This window comes from Micromys minutus, assembly GCF_963924665.1.
Source record: "Micromys minutus genome assembly, chromosome: 27".
Classification (NCBI taxonomy): domain Eukaryota; kingdom Metazoa; phylum Chordata; class Mammalia; order Rodentia; family Muridae; genus Micromys; species Micromys minutus.
In genome coordinates, this window is record NC_137962.1 from 9476180 (window position 1) to 9496775 (window position 20596).

The 20596-nt window shown below is 34.1% G+C and overlaps 1 protein-coding gene across 9 annotated transcripts in view; it reads left to right on the forward strand.

The window, feature by feature from the left end:
- PHF20L1 (PHD finger protein 20 like 1) overlaps window positions 1-20596 on the forward strand; it is a gene marked incomplete at its 3' end in the record, with an annotated part of 61473 nt that overhangs the window by 19530 nt on the left and 21347 nt on the right. For 3 of the 9 annotated variants that reach the window (XM_080939505.1, XM_080939506.1, XM_080939510.1), the window contains 8 exons: window positions 4-92; window positions 312-401; window positions 4460-4673; window positions 5212-5340; window positions 9921-10003; window positions 13416-13665; window positions 15593-15781; window positions 16008-16217. In XM_080939505.1, coding sequence (XP_080795631.1) covers window positions 4-92; window positions 312-401; window positions 4460-4673; window positions 5212-5340; window positions 9921-10003; window positions 13416-13665; window positions 15593-15781; window positions 16008-16217 — 1254 coding nt within the window. Of the gene's footprint in view, window positions 1-3; window positions 93-311; window positions 402-4459; window positions 4674-5211; window positions 5341-9920; window positions 10010-13415; window positions 13666-15592; window positions 15782-16007; window positions 16218-20596 lie in introns of those variants that run through there. The other 6 variants (XM_080939507.1, XM_080939508.1, XM_080939509.1 and 3 more) reach the window with 6 other exon arrangements.

A 20596-nucleotide genomic window follows, 5' to 3' on the forward strand; every position in this document is an offset into this window, starting at 1 on the left:
CAGGAACATTCACAGTTCAGTTTTATGATGGCGTAATCCGTTGCTTAAAAAGAATGCACATTAAAGCCATGCCTGAGGATGCTAAGGGGCAGGTAAGAGTGTTCAGTATTCCTGGCTACTAAAGGGATGCCTTCCTGAATGGCATTTGATCAACATACATATTTATATGTTTTTTTAAATGAACTAATTGTAGGGTTATGTGCTGAGAGCCCCAAATAGCAGCAAGAAAGAGAAGCATAGTATGTAAAATAAATTATACACTTGATTTTTGCTTCTTTGGTTTTAGACCTGCTAAAGTTATAGGTCACTAGTTTCTGTTCCAGGTGAAATCCCAGCATCCACTAAGCTGGTGTTGTCCTATCGACCCAGCTGGATCGTGTAACCAGTCTATGGGAAGTGAGGTAAGTGCCTTTTTGCTTTTAAATATTTTGTTTGTTTTATCTGGTATAGAGTCTTATTTAGAAAGCTAATTTTGAATATGAAATTTTACATAAACTCCTTATCTTCTTCTTTCCTTCTACAAATCATAGTTACTCATTTTCCTTAAAAGGCGCTTACCTGACACTCTGTAGGCTGTTTTAGGTAGGGCTCTCTGAGTAGCATAAAGGAAGCAGTGCATTCTGTGCTTTGCTACTGTTAAAGCAGAAATAAACGGTGAGCATTTGAAGGAGAGTCTGGGTTGGAGCCACGTTTGATTTGATGAATATAGTTCCTCAAACATTGGAAAGAAAGGTGCCATTAGAAACCAAAAGTATTTTCTTTCATGTTCTGCTGTTATTTGGGATTTTCAGCACCTGGACCTACAATTAATTTAAGAACTTGAAAATAATCAATGAAAATGTCTAATGTGAAAATATATTCCCTAATTGTTCCATACCATGCAGCTAAAAATTTTATTCTGAAGTGTGTTAAAAATCACATGGTAAATTTCTGGCAGTGATGAGCATCTTATGGTCTGCAAATGTCTAATTCCATATTTTAAATAATTTTTTAAGAATATTCAGGAAATTGTGATTTCTTCTGAAATGGTCAGTTAAATAAATGTACATGCAATTTAAAGTGAAGATGCTTTCAATCAATAAATTACTTTGTATCTTCCTGTGCATTTATTTGTATGAATGAAATATTTTAAGCATTCAGTGGTATTCTTTTTAGCACAGTTTGCTAAATCTGTTTCTTCTTTTGCATTAGTACTGTGACTCTGTAACTGTAGTTATTCAGAGGTCATGAAATGACGCTTTTATTTGTCATTGAACTTTGAAAGTGGGGCATTGAGACAATGTGCTTTGTGGTTGAATAAGGCTATAGAAGTTAGATTTGTTGGATTTCATATCTGGAAGCATTTAGTCCTGTTACAGTGTACATTAACATTAAGATCAATGCCAAAATACAAAACTCCTTAAAGAGTATTTGATTGGCAACATATTTCCTTTTAATTTTTTATTTCCTTTATAATTCTTAATTATATGCAGATTCAAAATATTTTCTAACTATTTTATAAGTTAATGAGGTTTTTTTCCCTATAACTAGACATTAGGCAAGGCTAAGATTTTTTTTTTTAGGGTTAGAATACTTTGCGAATCTTTTTATAAAAATATAAAGAAAAGCATCATATACTAACTTAGCAAAGGATAATGCACTGAATAAATTTACAGTAGAAATGTTCTTCTCTAAGCCCTGTTTATCACCCATGTAAGATGAGACATTTATAGTAGTTTTATGTACATGAACTTCCAGATATATTCTCTTAAGCTCAAATAAAAGTCCTAATGCTATTGTTCCTGACTTTGGGACAGTTGGTTGATGCTATTCCACCTCTGATTGTATTTTGAAGATAGCTTGACCCTTCTGAGAGAGTTTAGAAATGCTTCTGTTGAAGTATAAGCTGTAAGCCTTCTTGAACTGTGTTTGTAGATGTTGTTCTTCACTGGAGAGTATGATATGGTAGACATAGTGGCCTTCCAAACTGAGATGCCCTGTCCTTATCCCTGTCTTCTTGTATATAATTTTGAATTGTATGGCAGTGTTGATCTGTAGTTATAAAGCTGATATTTCCCAGGACAGAGATCAATGTCACACTTAGTACGGTATCTACTTAGTAAGGCACTACTCGTTCTCCCTGATGCCCTCCCTTATGTATATAGCAGCAGTAACTGCAGGGTCAGAGACTAAGGTGTATATTTTAAATTTGAAGGCTATAAACACAGACTTACACCTTCTTCATTCTTTCTGAAAGTGTGCTAATGTAAAGTGTGTGTTAAAATGCACTGAAGATGGGTTTGTAAATGGTTACAAATCCCTTGCAATTCACCTTCTTAATAATTTGCATTTGTTGTTTTATTGGGGTTCATAGATATTTTCATATATACATGGTTGATATTTTTAACCTTAGAATTGAAGTCAGAACATAGTGAATTGAATGACTGGAGTTATTTATTTATTTATTTATTTATTTAATTCAGCTATTACCTACAAATGACTACTGACTCAGACCTTCTGAAACTGTGTTCATTTTTAATGGGCTGTTCTGTTGGCTGCAGAGCATTTTGAGTATGTCATTGATTCTGATTCGTGGAAAAGCATCCTCAGTTCTTTATTACAATGAAGCTTTTCTATGTAACAGTTCAGGGGAATAACACTGGAGCTAATTATTTAATCACCTGGTTATAATGTTTGCCTTGATCAACCAGTGCAGGATTAAAAAGCATTTTTTAAGTGTTCCTCTCCTCCCTACTTCATTATGAGCCTTTAAGCTCAAATTTTCCTCTATAGCAGTCCCCAGCTAATTCCTCTTCACCTAAATCCTTAACAAGCATCTCTGTTTCTGTACACACTGACTTCTTTGCCTTCATTTAATGTCTTTCATCTTATTTGGAAGACTTATTTACCCCCTTTTAGCTGTCCATTTTTCAAACCAGTTCATCTTTAGATTCAGAGGCTAACTCCCATTAGTTTTTCTTTTTGATCAGAATAAGTCTCTTCTGTTACCTTATGGTATATGTATGTCCCATCACATCATCTTTTCCTCTTTTCTTTTAAAGATGGTTTCATGTAGCCCAGGCTGTTCTTGAAATCCTTACGTAGCTGGTGATAACTTTGAACTTCTAATCTTCCTTGCTTATACCTCCCCATCACACTATCTTATGGTTAATTTTATATCTTTGGAAATTCTTTGACACTTCTCATGTCTCTTATCAGCTTTTGTATTTTAATGTTAGACTAATACCTGGCTAGTCTGTGAGACAGTCAAAAGAAAGGTGGGCAAAAGGACCGTTTAAGTAAATCACATGATATTTTCAGATCATTTCAATGAGAGAGAGGAGGAAACTGTAAATCCATTCATTATTTGTTTACAATGGCCTGTGCACCCTCATGATATATTTCAAGGGTGAACTGTTAGTACCTATATAGTTTGTTTAAATTTTTTAGCAGTAGTCCTTATGATCATTTATATAATCCACCAATTAAATTCATTTCATGCTGTAAAATTATATTCAGTGAACAAGAACTGCATGAACTTTATTGTCCACTTAGACAGTGCTTTAGGAGCTTGAGTGAGAGATTAATCTGTAGAAACTTTATAAATGTTTATTTAAAACATTTTCTTACTAAAACTCAATATAGAGCCATTTGATGCTTCTTTACGGTGTTTTGTACTTTTACAGTATCAAATTTTAAATTGAAAATAAAGAACAAGATTTATTTAGGGTGGGGCAGACACCTCAACAAATAAAGGCACTTTCTGCCAAATTTAATGACCTAGTGTGAGCTGAGTTTGATCCGGGAACCCACATGGTGGAAGGATTTCTACATTTTTTTCTACAAGCATGCCATGGCGTGTGCATTCCCCCAACCCTTACCTCACAGCAAGTAAACATTAAAAAAAAGAAAGAAAAGTATTTTAACAACTAGCAAAATTTCTTTACAGTATTATAAAGGTTGTGATAAATTGTCCTAAAGATTAAATGTTTAAAAAGTAAAATCATAGTTTGATTTCCAAGAAATTAACCATGAATCAAATGGTATATGCACCTTGAAAAGGAATAGTAGCTTGTTCAGTAGTAAATATTTTTCTCAATACTTAAGTATAGTATAATTCTCTTCTGTGTGATCAACTATATTATGAGAAAGAAAAGTATTAACACTTTTAACTCTGAAATGTTGAAACATGTCACATAGCATTCCAAAATTTCTACAAGCTTTTAAAGTTGGTTTTTATTAATTATATAAAAAATATATTCAAGGCCTATTTGCCATTGAATATTTTTTAATTTTCAGTTCAGTTAATTAGTTTATTATAAAATCTTAGTCGTGCTGATAAATCTACCACATAAATATAGTTAGGCTAACTTTTACATGTGTGTATGGTTGAGTAGCTGTCAAGATGCAATATTTTTTTTTATTAGTGAAGCTAAAGTTGGATTTTTAATACTTCATGTTTCATGTTTTTCTTTTGGAGGACTGGATTGCTTTAGTCAAAGCAGCTGCTGCAGCTGCAGCGAAGAATAAAACAGGGACTAAACCTCGAACCAGTGCTAACAGCAATAAAGAGAAAGAGAGAGATGGGGGAAAATGGTTCAAAGTACCTTCTAAGAAGGCAGAGACTTCAGCGTGCATAGTCACGGCAGAGATTGAGAAGAAGGAAGAGCTACCTGCATCTAGTGAACCATTTGGTACAAAATACATTCTTATTTTCCTTTCTTGTGACACGGGTAAACTATGGTAGCAGATCAGCCAAAATCCTTTGGTTACCTATAGTTTTGAACTTAGAATTAAATGATTTGCTCCTAGCATAATAGGGTGACTGGCTTAATTATCTTTATTATCAGAGTCTATGTAACTCTGAAGATTAAAGGTCTAATGTCAGTACTTGGCATTAGCTACTTTCAATATTTTTGAGAATAAATTATTTGATATTAGTGGGGTTTTGTTTGAAATTTTGGTTTTAGTTTTTAAGGAATTGTGCTGTTTCAGTGTGCTATATAGAAGAAGCAGTAAGTTATTCTCTTTAAGCTTCACTTTAAGAATAACTTCTTGGTACGCTTTTATTTTTGTTGTATCAATCCTAAGAGATTTGTGTTTGTTTAAGTCATAATCAAACACTAGATTTTATATAACATATACAAATGCTTTTACTAACTTGCTGTTTATTAATTATATGTCTTAATTTTGGGTTCCAGACAAACTCTCATATATGTGTTCTGTTAAAAGTAGGACTTCACATAGACAGCGTTCCAAAGATCGTCTTTCCACAGCCAGAGAGCACATTAACAAACAAGAGGAAAAATAATCAAGGCAACTCATTTCAGGCAAAGAGAGCCCGACTTAACAAGATTACTGGTAAACTACAATGATTCTTTTGGCGGTAGGGAGTAGGGGTGCTAGGGGCTTCATTTTAGAGTAGTTTCATTTTTTGGGGTTTTTTTTTTAAATAAAGGAAAATGGATCTTTTTGCTCAGTGTAATAAGTTGGTTACTTTCTGGTTCTTCAAAATAAACTTCTCTCAGCACTATCAGCTCATCCTATTTAAAATGTGAAAAATAGCGCATATTTTCTACCTACCTCACAGGGATGTTGTGAGGATCAGTAAGCTCAAATTTTATAAGAATATAGTTTTAAAATCACTTCCGTTGTGGGAATAGTTTCTGTCAGCAATGGGTCATCTGCATTTACCAATTTGTGGTGACTTTATTTCTATGGCTTTAAATATTTTTTCATTATAGACAATTTCACAGATGTCGAAGCTTCCTTAAGAATGGAACCATTCGTGGTAAAGACATGAATATTTGATTAAATTAAGTCTGTAGCTTATTTGTTAGTTCCTGCCTTTTTTTCTTGAGGTTGTTCTCTAGAGTGTTGTCTTACATGGGAGTGTGTAGCAGTATAGTGTGGTGAAATTACAGACAATCCTGGCCAGGCCAGTACTCAAGGAAGAGAGAACTGAAATTCTAGATCTGTTGCCAGTCATGCTACTCCTGACATGTGTAGGCTGTCAGCCTCATGTGTTTCTGGCATTTAAATGAAATTATGGCTGTAATTCACTTCAGAGTATATGTTAAAGGGAAGCTTAACTATTTTAATGGTTTGGACACCTGGTCTTTCAAACAAAATACTTTTGAAGGCCTTTGATCTAATAAAACTGAATAAAACTTTGTTGCCATTCATTTAAGTACTTTTAAGAAGATAAGTTCCTTTGTTAGGTCCAAGAAAAAGTACTAATTATGTGTTGTGTCTTTTTTTAAGAGAACCCCTGAAAGATGGCTGGAGCAGAGGGCTCTTGTGAGCGTCTCTGTGACAGGTTATGGTTTCTGTCTGCAGTGGGGAGATCGGGCTTGTTCCATTGTTTTATAGTATCTTTTCTTTAGACATTGCTAGTCTTAGAGAAATCCAGACTCTTCTCTAAGTTGATTGTCCTGCTGTAAACTTGAGACCCAGTGTGCAGCGTACAGGCAGAATGGAAAGCTGCTCCTCACTCCTGCGATAGAAAGATTGAAACTGCACTGTTGGTGGAGACGAGGACGAGGAAGACGGAAATGCCCCTGACATGATACAGCTAATGCCAGCTTCCCAACATGATGGGTTTTCCTCCTTCAGCCACATAACCTGCCTTTAGTTTCAGCCAATATATTTTCACATATGCCTGCTTCTGAATTCCTTAGTGGGAGGATGGGAAGGTTAAGCTCAACAATTAAAGAAATAACAAAACGAAAAGAGAAGCCAGCTGAGTCCACGTGATGATTATCTCTGCATGGTCTTGGAGAGGCAGTTGTAAGGTTAAAAGAACCATTTACCTTGTTCCTTAGATTGTAGTCCAGATTGCTTAGTAACACTGCAGGTCGTCTGTAAAGGAACTTTCTCTTGAGTTTTCCTTAGGAATGTCAAATATAATGGTTAGCAACAACGCATGTGAAGCCATTGTGGTCTTTACCCTTTTTATTTACTCAGAAGATTTTAAAGTATCACAGTCATTTTAGCAGTTCATCTCCGCTTTTATTTTTGATTTCATGTCACAAGTGTGCCATGCAGAAGGACAGTAGATATAGGATTTTCTTCAGTCCTAACCCCTGGTGTGCTTGTACACAGTGTATGTCACTTGTGGTCTGTGAAGAGAAAGGAGAACTAGTGTAAAATGGCAGATTCATGTTGGAATCTTGCTGTATTTTAAACTTGCCACATTCTTCCTTTGTGTTTTGTCCTTTACTAGGGAGGAGTGGGCAAGAACTGTAGCAGTTTGTTCTTCTGTACTTTCCTTCTTTCCACTCTATTTTTAAACAGAATGTATCAAAGATTAGTGAACCAGTCATTGGATACCTTTATCTGTTTCCTTTTCTTCCCTTCATATGTACCCTATGGTGATTCTAACTGATATGTACCGAGAATGATAAAATGATGATGACTTCAAAGTTTGCAACTAGAAAGAAATGAAATTAGATTTCCTGAGCTATTGTTTTGAAGATGTAATATGCTTTAGTGATACTCATTTAAGGTAGACAGTTTTACATTGAAAGTTTTACATAATCCATAACTTTAGAAGCAAGTTTTTAGTGGACTTTTTAGTAACTGTACACATCATAAAAAATAAAGGATAGTACTTAATACATGATAGACTCTTAATTGTTATGGTCATTGCTGGAACTTAGAAATGGTTGTGTGATATCAGAGATTTTTGAGAAAATTAAAAAAAAAATCCCCAGATTTAAATTTACTCATGACACATAAATTTGACCAAGATTTTAACTTTTGTTCTTTGAGCACTCCCTTTTGTATTCCAGGGAGTGCTGGCCCCTGCTTCTCAGTGAAGTAGATCATTATGAAGTGATTTTGTTTGGTGGTAGGGTTCATGATGATTTGATGTTCACCTTCTACTCACTCTTTAGTGCCCTAGTGCTATATCTATAAGAAAGTCTCCTGGAGCAGAGCCTGTTTCTAATGTACTGATAACAGGTATTTGAAATGATTGAAGTTAACTTGATTTGTTTCAATATTTTTGAACTTCTTATTTAGTATGGATATTAAATTTTTCTTAGAATGTTGGCAGAGAAAGGTAATGTTGGCATTTGGACTATCCTTCCAGGTAGAGGTAGAACCTGCTCTCCAAGCACCTGTTTTTCATGTGTCCACTTTTGTTTATGCCTAGTAATTTTTTTTAAAGTTGATACTCTGCTCAAGCATACAAAATTTTACTGTGTATTTTTGGAGCTCTTGAATACTCGAGATACCAAGTGTATTTTGAAATTAATTTGTCTTAAGTTCATTATTACTGTCTGGCCAAGTTAAAAGCTTTGCTTTTTCTTTACAATTTTATAGAAATGGCTTTTAATCAGTTTGATCGATACTATTGTAATAGGTCATGGGTGGATGTTTTTTGTCTCTTTTACAACTTGTACCATATGCTAAAATTCAAGCTTGTAATTTATCTCATATATTGATGAATGGAAAAACCATTCATTCACTTCTAGGAAAGAAAACAGAGTAAGACATAATTATTAATATGCTGAATGGCAAATATTTGTTATGTTTGGATAGCTTTAAGGAATATAACTTCTGCTCATTTCCTGATATAACAAGACTTTGATTCTGTATCATTAACAAAAGCTTAGGTAGCTCATTGATTCTCAAGAATGTTAGCTAGAAAAGAAGTAAAAACGCTGTTAATGTTTTAAATGTAAAAGAAATATTCTATTACTATTATTTGTGTTTATATATAAAATATGTTTACAGTATAATTAGGATTGAATTTATGGGTTAAAATTTTATAAAACAATCTACATGCCTTTATTTCTCATTTAAATCTACACTTTATTTGATATGGGATGGGAAGGAACTATACAGATTGTGTTCTCAAACTAAGCAGAATGCCAGTCACTGATGTATCAAAATCACTGCTTTCCATGTAGACATTCAGCGTTTCAGTAAAGCCAGTGTGCCTTCTCTTTAATGACTACATTTGCCTCTCTTACTACTTTAAAGAGGCCATATGAATTCGCTGTTTCCATCTTGGTTACTTATATAACTAATTTGGGGTAGTTACATGAGAAAGTTGGGCCATGTTGCCTTGTGAACAGCTCTTTGTCCTTTAGTGTTTGAAGGAACCTTTTTTCTCCTATGAACTAATGTTAACAGTTTCAGTAATAAAGGAGATAAAAATATAATAGGAGATAATAATATAATACAGTTCCTATTGTTACACATGTTTCTTTTTATGAACAAAGTAGCCATAAAGTCAAATAGTTGTCTATTTGAAGGCCTGATAATCCTTGTTTCATAAACAGTACTGACAAAAATGAGCAGAAAATTGTATCCATGTAAATACATTTATTCATGAAGGCAGGATTTTTATGTTTTGTGAAAATAACTGCATCATAAATAAAGAATTCTGTCTTTTAAATTCCAGTGTTAGGGATATACTTTATAAAACAACTAGAACTTTCCTTTTTTCTTTTTTATCATATGTGGAATAGTCAGGCCAGATGTATTAAAGACCCACACATTCCTTCCTTTTCATATAAAGTTAGTTCAAGAAGTGTTATTGAAACTTTTGAAAAGGAAGTACTACATAAGGGAGCATAGGTGCACGAAGCTAAGACTAAAGAGTGTAAGTGAAATTAAAGTTCCTCAGTGCTTTTCGAAAACTGCTGCAGAGTGATATGCTACTCTAATTTATTAGCAATATGAAACATTTTAATCTAGACCTTGAAGCCAGAAATATTTTTTCAGAAAAAGTGCTATGTATTTAATGGTCTGAAAAAGTAACATTTAAAAGAAAGAAAATTCTCACTCAACTATGTGAACAACTCTCTAGTTTATGAGTATTTGCATTTATTAAAATTAGCATTTGAAAATACTTCCTGTAGAAGTTTATTATGATGAAATTAGTATTTTTTTTCCTAATAAGACGTTTTTGTACGATTTTCCTCAAGGTTTGTTGGCATCCAAAGCTGTTGGGGTAGATGGTGCTGAAAAAAAAGAAGACTGCAGTGCAACAGCTCCAGTCCTGGAGCAGGTATGAAATGGTAGCATTTGATTGTTTCAAGGTCCCACTGGAAGGTCACTCACGGAGCTGTAGTACCACGTGATTGCAGTTGCCCTCTGATCAGATATGGGGATAGAGCACTGACTCATTGATGAGACACTTTTAACTCTGCCTCCTCCCAAGTATGCACATAAGCTATGGACTGTATTAGCTTATGTTCTCCATAAACTGACATGAAAGCCATTGTCTCCTCAATTAGAAGGCCTGGAGACAGGCATCCCAGGGTATGAGCTTCCAGCTGGACACCTTTAGATTTCAAAAAGACCCTTACACAAATACTTTTCATTTGTGGATTTAAACAGGGTTTTTTGACATCCAATTATGCTTCTTTTATAAGAAGTTTCTTTTATATTGTAACAGTTGGTGTTCTTAGACTGTGTTTTATGAATTGATCAATGAGCCATACATTTTTGCTAGGATGTATATTTTAATAACTACAATAAAAAAGATAATTTAAAAAACCTCTAAGGGTCTGTCTTAAACCACCTAATAGAGAAATTTAAAACTATAGGTTGCAGTTGCTAGAACTGGCCTTGGCTACCCTCAAGTTCCTACAGTATCTGTATATAATGAGCTGTGCATGCCTTTCCATCCTCTAAGGGCTTAACTGCGTAGGCACTGTATGAATACAGTAATAGCCATATCTGGATTTCTGGGGTTCTCCTGTTTTAAAATCTGAGCCTTAATGTAGTTTCGATATATCCTTTTTGTATTATCTTAGTTTTCTTTATTAGTAGCCTAATAAGACTTTAAAATGAGTACCTTTTGCTCTTCTCTATATGTGTTTTAAAGGATAGCCCAAATTTAATTGATATTGTACTGAGTTTTTCAGTGTTTATTCAGGCCTGATTTGAAAGCAGTACATTGTTTTGGTACCTCCATTAATGTTGTATTAAATGAATGGTCTTTTAACTGAGATCAGTATGTCAATGTCTCATACCTTTCGATTTTCTGTGAGCATCAAACGGTTAAATATTTGCCGTTATTGTCAGTATATCAACCAAATTTTAAATAACTCTTTTTTACTGTGTATGACCCAATTCAGTGTCCCAGATATAACAATATTTTGTATTCCTACAACTGTTACAATATACCCAGAATGCGATAAATCAGGGACTTGGGTAATAAAATATTTCTGGAAAATTCATTACAATGTCAATCTTTCATTACACATAATCTGTGAGGTAAATGTGATTGTGAAAAGTACTTATTATATGTGGGAAGTTTAGTTTAGAATTCAGTAACCAGTTCAGAGAAACAGTTTTTAAAAGAAAGGAAAATAGAGCGACTTGGCTATTTGTACTTGCATAATTCAAAACTTTTCATAGTCCTTGCCAGTTTTGTAACAGAGACCAGTAATCATTAATTGAACCTCTGTAAATGTTCTAGAGTTTAAGGAACATCATGCTGTTCCCTCTTTTATTTTGTCATTCAGGTGGTCTTCAATGTGAAAATGTTTTGTAACCAAACTCTTAATTTTTATGGTATTTGTTAGCCTTGCTTCTAAGCTAAAAAGCCAAGTTATAAAGCTCTTAACTATCTCAGTTGGTATCAGCAAGAGACCTAAATGAGAAATTCTGATTGTTGCTAACTTCTGTTGTCCTAAGGAGTTACAGTGCTAGTTATGACAGACTGATAACAGGCCTACAGCCACATTTGATGTACTCATGAATTTATATTTCTGAAAGAGTCAAACTGTGGTCCTGAACCCCATTATCAGATTATTAGTTATAGATTACTTAATTGTATTAGGGAAATGTCATGTTTATTTACTTTTGGATAAAACTTGCATTTGATGCATAATAATTTACTAAGGTTAAAATATGTTAATTTGTCCTTGTTTAGAAGTTAAGCACCTTATCAAGTTATTAATTTAAGTTTTAAAATCTTGTTTTATAACTTTGTAACTCAAGAGTAATGGATGCTGTAGTAATGTCTCTCACATATGTGAAGATGAACAATAAAATTGTTTATTTACAAGTAATGGCTCTAATTACTTTCCTGGCAACATCTTTTATGATAAGTTTAGGATTACTTTCTAGTCTTGTAGTTCTTTTTCAAATGATAGTTCTACTTGCACACACGTATACTGAAAAAATTCAGTAGTCAAAAATGAAAGTTGAACGAATGGGACACTTGTCACACGGCCATTTGTTAGAGGACTAGTATACCATCTATAGAACATTCAGTGAAGCCATCAATATATAATTCCCACCATCAAATCTGAGTACCTTTTATTCTAATGGGAATAGAATTATCTATTTGGTCCCCAGACAATGATCTACCATATTCTAGAAAACTGAAGATTACAAATTTGATGAACATTCCCCTTCCCCAAATAAGTGGAAGCTAAATGATTTCTTGGGGACAGGAATGTTATTCATTGGACTAGCAACTTTACTTTTTATAGTGGCTTGCCATAATATCAGTTTTTAAAGTCTGTATTTCATTCATGTTTTGCTGTTAGGTACTAGCAAGAAAACCAGAATAGTCATGCCAGTATGACAGAACGTGGATCCAATGTGGCTGCTTTCTGTTGTCTTTCACAATAGATACATTCATACATATTTTTACATGTGCAGGGAATTGTTCTGCCACATGATTAAATGTTTTTTTTTTTTTTTATGAAAGAACTGACAAGGTTCTAATTTTTTTCAAAAATATCAGTTGGCAGGAATAAGGTAAAAACTCTTATCTAAGACTGCGACGTATTTTGTTTTTAAATCCAATGTTTTAACTTACATTTTATCTCCTTTCTGTTGTTGTAGTTGTTGCTTGTTCTGTATTGTGTTTTAGTCTTTTAACTCTCTACTGCTGGTGGCTCTGATTTCATGATGCATTTTGCTTATGAAACTCCAGCTTTCAGCACTAAAACGAGTTAAAGATAATGTTTTGTTAATTTGGTCATTGTTTTCCTGTTGAGATTGTTCTTTAAAGGGAAACTGTCTGCTGAGACAGCCACACACATGACAGATTATAAACACATATAAACAGTTTAAATGTATTCTTCAGCACTCTAAAACATGCAATACTTTTGTTCACTTACCTAGCTGTTTTATTACCATTGACAATTACAGCTCAGAAGAGGGACCATTCACATTAACACTGAAATGTTTGTCCAATGGGATATTTAATGTTGGAAGAATTTCATGGGCATTAAAAACATGGACTCATAGTTGACAGTATCCCTTTAAAGACAGCCTATTCAACTTTGAGTTAATAATTCGTGGGGTTCTTTTTGGTTTTTCATTTGTAATAGAAATGTTATATGTTGCTTAACAATGTTTTTGGGTACTAAAGTTGCTTAACAATCAAAAATAGAATACAAGAAGAAAAATGAAGAAACCAAAATAAAAATATCAATTTTTTATTATTTATTCAGGCGATTTCACCTAAACCTCAAAGTCAGAAAAAAAATGAAGCTGTCATTAGCAGTTCTGCCAACACTCAGAAACCTGCACTGTTATCCTCAACTTTGTCTTCAGGGAAGGCTCGCAGCAAGAAATGCAAACATGAATCTGGAGAGTCTTCTGGGTGTATAAAAACCCCTAAGTCACCACTTGCCCCAGAATTAATACAAGCCAAGGATTTGACGCTTGTATCTCAGCTTTCTTCAGTGATAAATAAAACTAGTGAGCACAGACTTTACAAATAGTTACTTATCCTGTAAGATAGAGTCAAAACAGTTTTGTTGTAGTTATCTTGTCTTTTATGAAGCTGCTTTTTAAAAACTCAGAAGTTAAGTGGATATGATAGAGAAAGCTTAAACTATTTCAAGAGTAGATCATGGACATTTCTTACTGCTTTCTTTACTGCTCCTTTAAGTCCTGCCATTGATGACACAGACCCCACTGTAGTTTCACTCTTCTCAGTAAGACAAGGCCTGATTCATTACAAAAAAACAAACAAACAGAATTTCCCTGGACACAACAAGAACTATAAAAAAGACCGTTCCTTAGTCCATGTTTTCCTGTGACCAGATAGGAGGTGTCTCCTTTTGCTAGTCCTTTGAGTACACTTTATTTGCTCTTGTTAACAAGGTAGCATTGAGTCCAGCCTTACCCTTATGAAAGGAGAATGCCTCCTTGTTAGAACATTTGGCTGCTGCAGTGCTACACTGTCAAGTCTTAGTCTTCTGAGAAATCTTTTTTTTTTCTACCCGCATTTGGCTAACTAAAAGATAAAGTTTATGTTTACATAGTAAAGATTAGTATGTGAAGAGTCACTAGTTAGATAACACTTGGCATTTTGCTCCTTTACTCAACAAATAAATCAGTGTTGTAATCAGAAAATAATGATGACACATTTCATTGTAAAGCATTCTGTATTTTGTCTTTCAGAATAATGATGGTGGCATTTGGAAGCCCTTATTAAACATACTTGCTTTTCTTTTACTTCTCACGTTTTTCACTAAGGAGCATACCTCAAATTTTGAACAATCACTATATTTTAACAATTAAGCAGAAACAAAGGGAATCAAAAATTATTTTCTCTGAAACTTCATTATGAAAGAATGTTAGTAGTAGTCATTAGATTACCACATGACACCAGTAAGCACTAGTTTTTGAAGTTGCTTTATATATTGATATAACCACAGTATCATAAAAGTTACAAAACTGAAGGATACTTTGGTTTTCCCATTATTTCATGTCTTTTTTGTTTTTCATTATTTTCATTATTAATTATTCTTAAATACTTAAAACATCAGCTTCTTTAAACTGCTTCTTTTTTAAATCATAATATATTATTTTGTATAGTCCTTCTATGCAGTTCAGCAGGTTCATAGTCCAAAAAGAACTCTCAAGCATTAAAGAATTGTCGAAACATTTGTGTTAAGATCACTAAAAGACAAATGTTACAATTAATTATTCAAAAAAAGAAAATATCCAAGGGCAAGAATAATGCTAAATAATAACTAAGTTAGTCCTAATAAGCGTATTAGTTTGTTTGTGTTCAATTTTTTGAATGAATCAGGCCCAAAATTTGTATTTGTAAGAATCCATGTGTGAGTATGAGGATGGGACAGGTTATTTACAGTACCTTATCTGGGGAAGGAAAGCAAAGCACCTGCTGTATACTGTATATAAGAGCCCTGTGTCCCTGCCTTCTTTTCCCTTTAGAGTGCCAATGTTTGCTATATAGCAAGACTTTCTCTCCTAGTTTTCTCCTTTTCCTTCTCCCTGAATTCCTCCCCTATTTTTTGCTTATTATAGAGACAACTTTCTTGGAGGCAAAATGGCACTTGACACAGGAATCCACATTTAGAGAACTAACTCCAGTCTCACACGTGGGGAGAGCTACTGGGAATTACGTTCCATGCTACTTCTAGTAGTTTTAGATTTTAGGAGTTCTGATTAACTTTTTGTGACAAGAAAACACTTTTTTTTTTTTTTTTTTTTTTTGCCTTTGAATGCCTCTGGAACATGCCATTTCTGGTGGTTATCAAATAGCAGCATCAGAGAGCAGAATATGGCTCATTTTTTCTTGCTTATCTCCTTAAAAATTATAAGATGATACTGGTATGTATCTGCTTCGTGAACATTGAAGATCTTTTTCTAGGTTCTCCACAGCCTGTGAATCCCCCTAGACCTTGCAAGCATAGTGAGAGAAGAAGAAGATCGCAGCGGTTAGCCACCTTACCCATGCCTGACGATTCTCTAGACAAGCTTTCTTCTTCCTCTTCAGCAGCTGATGGGAATGTATTCTCCATCAGTTCTCAGAATCAGCAAGAGTCTTCAGTACCAGAGGGTAATGTATATCCATTTCCTACAGAACCAAATAATTAACAACAATTATTCAAATATAAAGTTTTTTTTTTTGACTTACAAGCACTTTGTATATGCTACAGATAACCTGTCTGGTGCCTTCTTTTTTGCCAGGCACTGTATAAATACCAGTGATCTGCATTGATATTAACTAAACCAATTTCTCTATGTTAATATTAAGGTTTTATTTTCTTTTTAATTTTATATAGTGCCTGCTATTGCATATGTGCCACTCCAGAAGCTGGGACCCTGTCTCCCTCTTGATTTAAGTTGTGGTTCAGAAGTCACAGGGAGTCATGCCCCTGACTCCTCCTATCCTGGTGGTGAACTTCCCAGGGAAGAAAAGAAGGAGACACCACTGTTTGCAAATCCCACCTCCAAAGTAGTGAGTGATATAAAAGGAACTGCAGCAGCAACAGGTAAGGGCTCTTGGTTACATCTAGCATAAACACTTTGATATTTAACTTTGCTTAAATTCATATAAAACTTCTTCTCTAAGAATTTTTAGGTAGTTTTTGTGTTTGGATGGAATTTCTGTTTTAAAATTCTTCTGTGTGACTATTGTCAGCATTCCCTGGACATACTTCTTGTCATTTTTTCTTCCTTCATACTCTTTTTTTCCCTTTTTCTTTTTTAAAACAATACTTATTTGTTCACTTTCTGTTCCAATATCAGTGCCCTCTACTCCTGGTGCTCTCTTCCACATATTCTACCCCGCTCCTCCCTCCCTTTCTCCTCCGAGAAGGCCGAGCCCCTCTCCCCATCTCTTGGTGTACACACACACACACATACACACACACACATACACACACACACATACACACACACACACACACACACACACACACACACATCAAGTCATGTGATTAAAAACATGCACCATCATGCATTTGCTATTTTCATGTGTGTGTAAAATGTGTTGCTGCACTTGGAGCTAGCAAATTTTAGCTACCAAGCTTGGTCAGTCTAGCAACTTTTAGACCAGCTAGGGCTACATAGCAAGGCCTGTTTCAAAACAGGAAATAAATTATGAAATATATGCTTATTTTTGCTACTAGAAATTATTAGAGATAAATACAATTCCAGAAATTCTTATTCTTGAAACAATAAGATACTTTATATTATTACAATTTTAATTTTTAAATAAAATACTGCAGGACTGATTTAACCAATATAAAATTGAAAGATTTAGGTTTGTAATAAAAATCCAAATTTGAGGAAGAGCAAACTTTAAAACAACAAGCAAGTCTTAAAAGAAGGGCAGGTGAATAATACATGTATATAGTATGTTTCAGTTATCTTCTTCCTGGTAAATTACTAATTTGTAATTGGCTAGTGAGAAGTTTAAATCAAGTTAGATTAGGAGAAACATCTTCCCCAAAGAAAGTGACATTGGCTTCTTGGGCGAAACAAAAATATAGCTTACCGGGTTGTGTCTGCGACACCCACAAAACTCGTGAGAGCAGGAGCTTCACTTAATTTGTGTCTTTAACTTGTTTTTTCTTTCAGAATAGCAGTATCAGTACTTATACATTTGATGTTCTACAATTCCATTTTATCTGTAAAGATTTCAGTTGGTTTATATAGAATAGTGCTTTCTTATTTAGAAATTAAAAAAAAAAAATACCCTCAGCTGAAAACCTGTGAGTTTTGAGATATGGCTTTTGATTTTTTAGATCTGTTCCACTGTGTTTGGATATTCATCTAAACCTGATCTTAGAGTAATTCAGTTTACTTTATCTTTTTTTTTTTTTTTTTGGCACAAGATTCCTGAATTATCATTGACATTTTGAAGAAGTTTTCCTGGTGAAGGTCTCACTTATTAGCACTCTGGAAATCCATGTATACAAATGATCTTGATCTCATACTAAGATATACCTATTGGGAAAATGATTTTTCAATGTGTATATAAAGATATTTATATGTTTCTTAAAATACATGTTTGAATTGCTTGTAATAAGACTGAAATGGAGATTAGTATAAGTACATGTCATAGATAATGTTATGTAGGGCTGGAGAGATGGCTTATTTAACCCCAGCAACCACATGGCAGCTCACAACCATCTGTAACCCTATGCCCACGGGATTCAGTGCCCTCTTCTGCTTCATATGGGTGTAATACATATATGCTGGCAACACACAAACACACACACATACACACACAGAGAGACACATATAGAATCTTTTAAAAAACGTCCACCATAATTGTATATTCTAAACATCAAAGCAGTTTTTGTACACTAAAATACTTTGATTTTTCTCCAAATCAGGGGATTAAGTTGGTTCTGTTTTTTTTTTTTGTTTGTTTGTTTTGTTTTGTTTAGGCTGGTTTTTGTTGTTGTTGTTTTCCCTTTAAATTCCTGTCAGATTGTAACTATATGGCTGGATACTTTGGGGAGGCAATTCATGATGTTGAATTATACAAGGGTAAAGAGAAGGCACAAACATTGCCAATTTAACATTAAGAGCTCGGCAATTTTTATGTTTTTGGTTTTGCTTTTAAGGAGAAAAAATACGTTTTGGCTTAGAGTTTTGGGGATGCAGTCTGCTACCACAGAGAAGTCAAAATGGCAGGAGCAAGTGAGAAAACAGATGAATGGGTGCTAATTCTGTTCTGCTCACTTCTCCTTTTTCTTTAATCTAGGACCTAGCTCTTGAAATGGTGCTGCCCACAATTAGGCTAAGGCTTCCTACCTCAGCTAGTGCAATCTAGATAACTGCTTAAAACAAGAAAACACATGCCTTTAAATTAGCTACTGAATGCTAGTGTATACATGATCATGTAGAGTACATATACAGTATTTGCATGGGATAAAGTAAGGTTTTAATTCATTTCTATGATTTTTGAATTTTTCTTTTTGAGGAAAGTGGTAGAACTCATGTTCTATTCTTTTATTTAAAACTGTATCCATTTGTTTCACTTTTAGTGAACTTGTATGTAGTCTGCATGCTTAGTTCTGTTTTGTTTCTTTGAAATGGAATTTCACTATGTCCATATGGAACATGATAATGTACCCCAGGCTGGTTGGGAAGTCTTGGCTTTCTTGTTGTAGAGTTCTGAAATTGTAGGCATGTGCTATCATACCTGGTTTACTTACTGTTGTTACCTAACCATTCTTCCCTATTGTAGTTATTTTGTGTTTCTCTCTGTTTCCTAGGTTGATGTGTATGTTTTGTTTTTGCTCTCCGTTTTAGACCTGTGTAAATGAGAATGCGTGTACATGCGTTTGGTCAGTGTTTAAATTGGTTGTCAAAACAAATTCCATTTTTATTTTAATATTTCTTTACAAAGCATTATTTACAAGGACTATATTAGCATTATTTTAAACTTGGAGCCCCTAGACAGTCTAGACTGATGAGAATTGTAACTGGGAAATAGTTTAGCAAACTTAGGACTCTTCCCAGATTAAAATTTGCTTTTAATTGTGTTTCCAATAGAGACTGTGAGCTTGCACTAATTGATCTACATTCCTGCACTAGCACAGATGCCAGCATGAGGGACTCCACGGTTTGGTGTACTGTAGCTGTCCAGTGTAGCAGAAGTCAAAATATAGGAAAAGAAAATAAATGGTACATTTCTAAACATTAAAAAGAAAGACACTTTTATTTTTGAGTTATTGTCAGAATGCTTTTTTTTTAACAGCCAGCCAATCGAGGAAAGAAATACCACTTATGAAATCTTCTCTTATTCTTTGGGAGGCAAAGTAGGTGGAGTTTCTTAAAGAGAATTAAGAGAATTCTTTCAAAAAGAAACCTTTCCTGACCTGGGCCTGAGAGCGTCTGTGTCCTGTCTTAAGTTCTGCCATTAAGGTGACATGCTTAGAGTGCTTCTACACTCAGGAGGCTCAGCATCTAGGAGATGAGGCTAGTACCTGATCTAGACATAAAAATGAGAGTTAATTACTGTAAGTTGTAGGAGAGATACCCCAGTGTGTACAAGGGCTTCCTATACCTGGAAACCTGAGTTCTAAGCCTCTGCTTCACATGGTAGAAACAGCGAACTGATTTTTATCCAGGAAGTTGTCCTTGGGCTTCCACAAGTGCACTGTGGCACAGAAACAGCCCCCCACACTAGATAGATAGGTAGGTAGGTAGGTAGGTAGGTAGGTAGGTAGGTAGGTAGGTAGGTAGGCAGGCGCCTCAGACAGAGAGGAGATGTGTTCTTAGCTAAGATAGGTGGAATCTTCTCCTTGCCTTCTGTTCTCCCTTTTTATCAGCAAGCTTTAAATGAACTACTTCCTTTACACATTTTTTTATAATGGGAATTTTATAGTAGGTAATGTCTGTGGCCATTTCCAGGTTTAAAGGATTAATTATTGATTTGTTTATTGTATCATTCTCATGTATTTTGTGAAGATACTATGATATGGTCCCATTAGTTTTCACTTAAAATTTTCAAATAGTTTTAAAATGATAACTATTCATAGTAGCCTCCATTAAGACAAAAATGGAATTAGTTGGAATTATATGATATAAAATAGTATATTATATGAATATAATTCTCAACAGATTTCGTTAGTCTTTTGTTGGAAGGCTTATCATAATATATTTCTATATTTGTATTTTTAAGCAAATCAGTATGAAAATATCAAGTGGTATTTGTTTTATTGTAAAATATTTTAGTTAATGTAGATACAAGTATTGGACTGATAAGCATATGAGCACTATATAATTTTAGAATGTACATTATTAATGTATATTAGCAGGGCATTCAATTTTTGGTAAATTTAGCTTAGTTTTCAGTGAAATTAGATATAATCTCTTGAAATTTTAAGACGATTTTTAATAAAATGTAGAA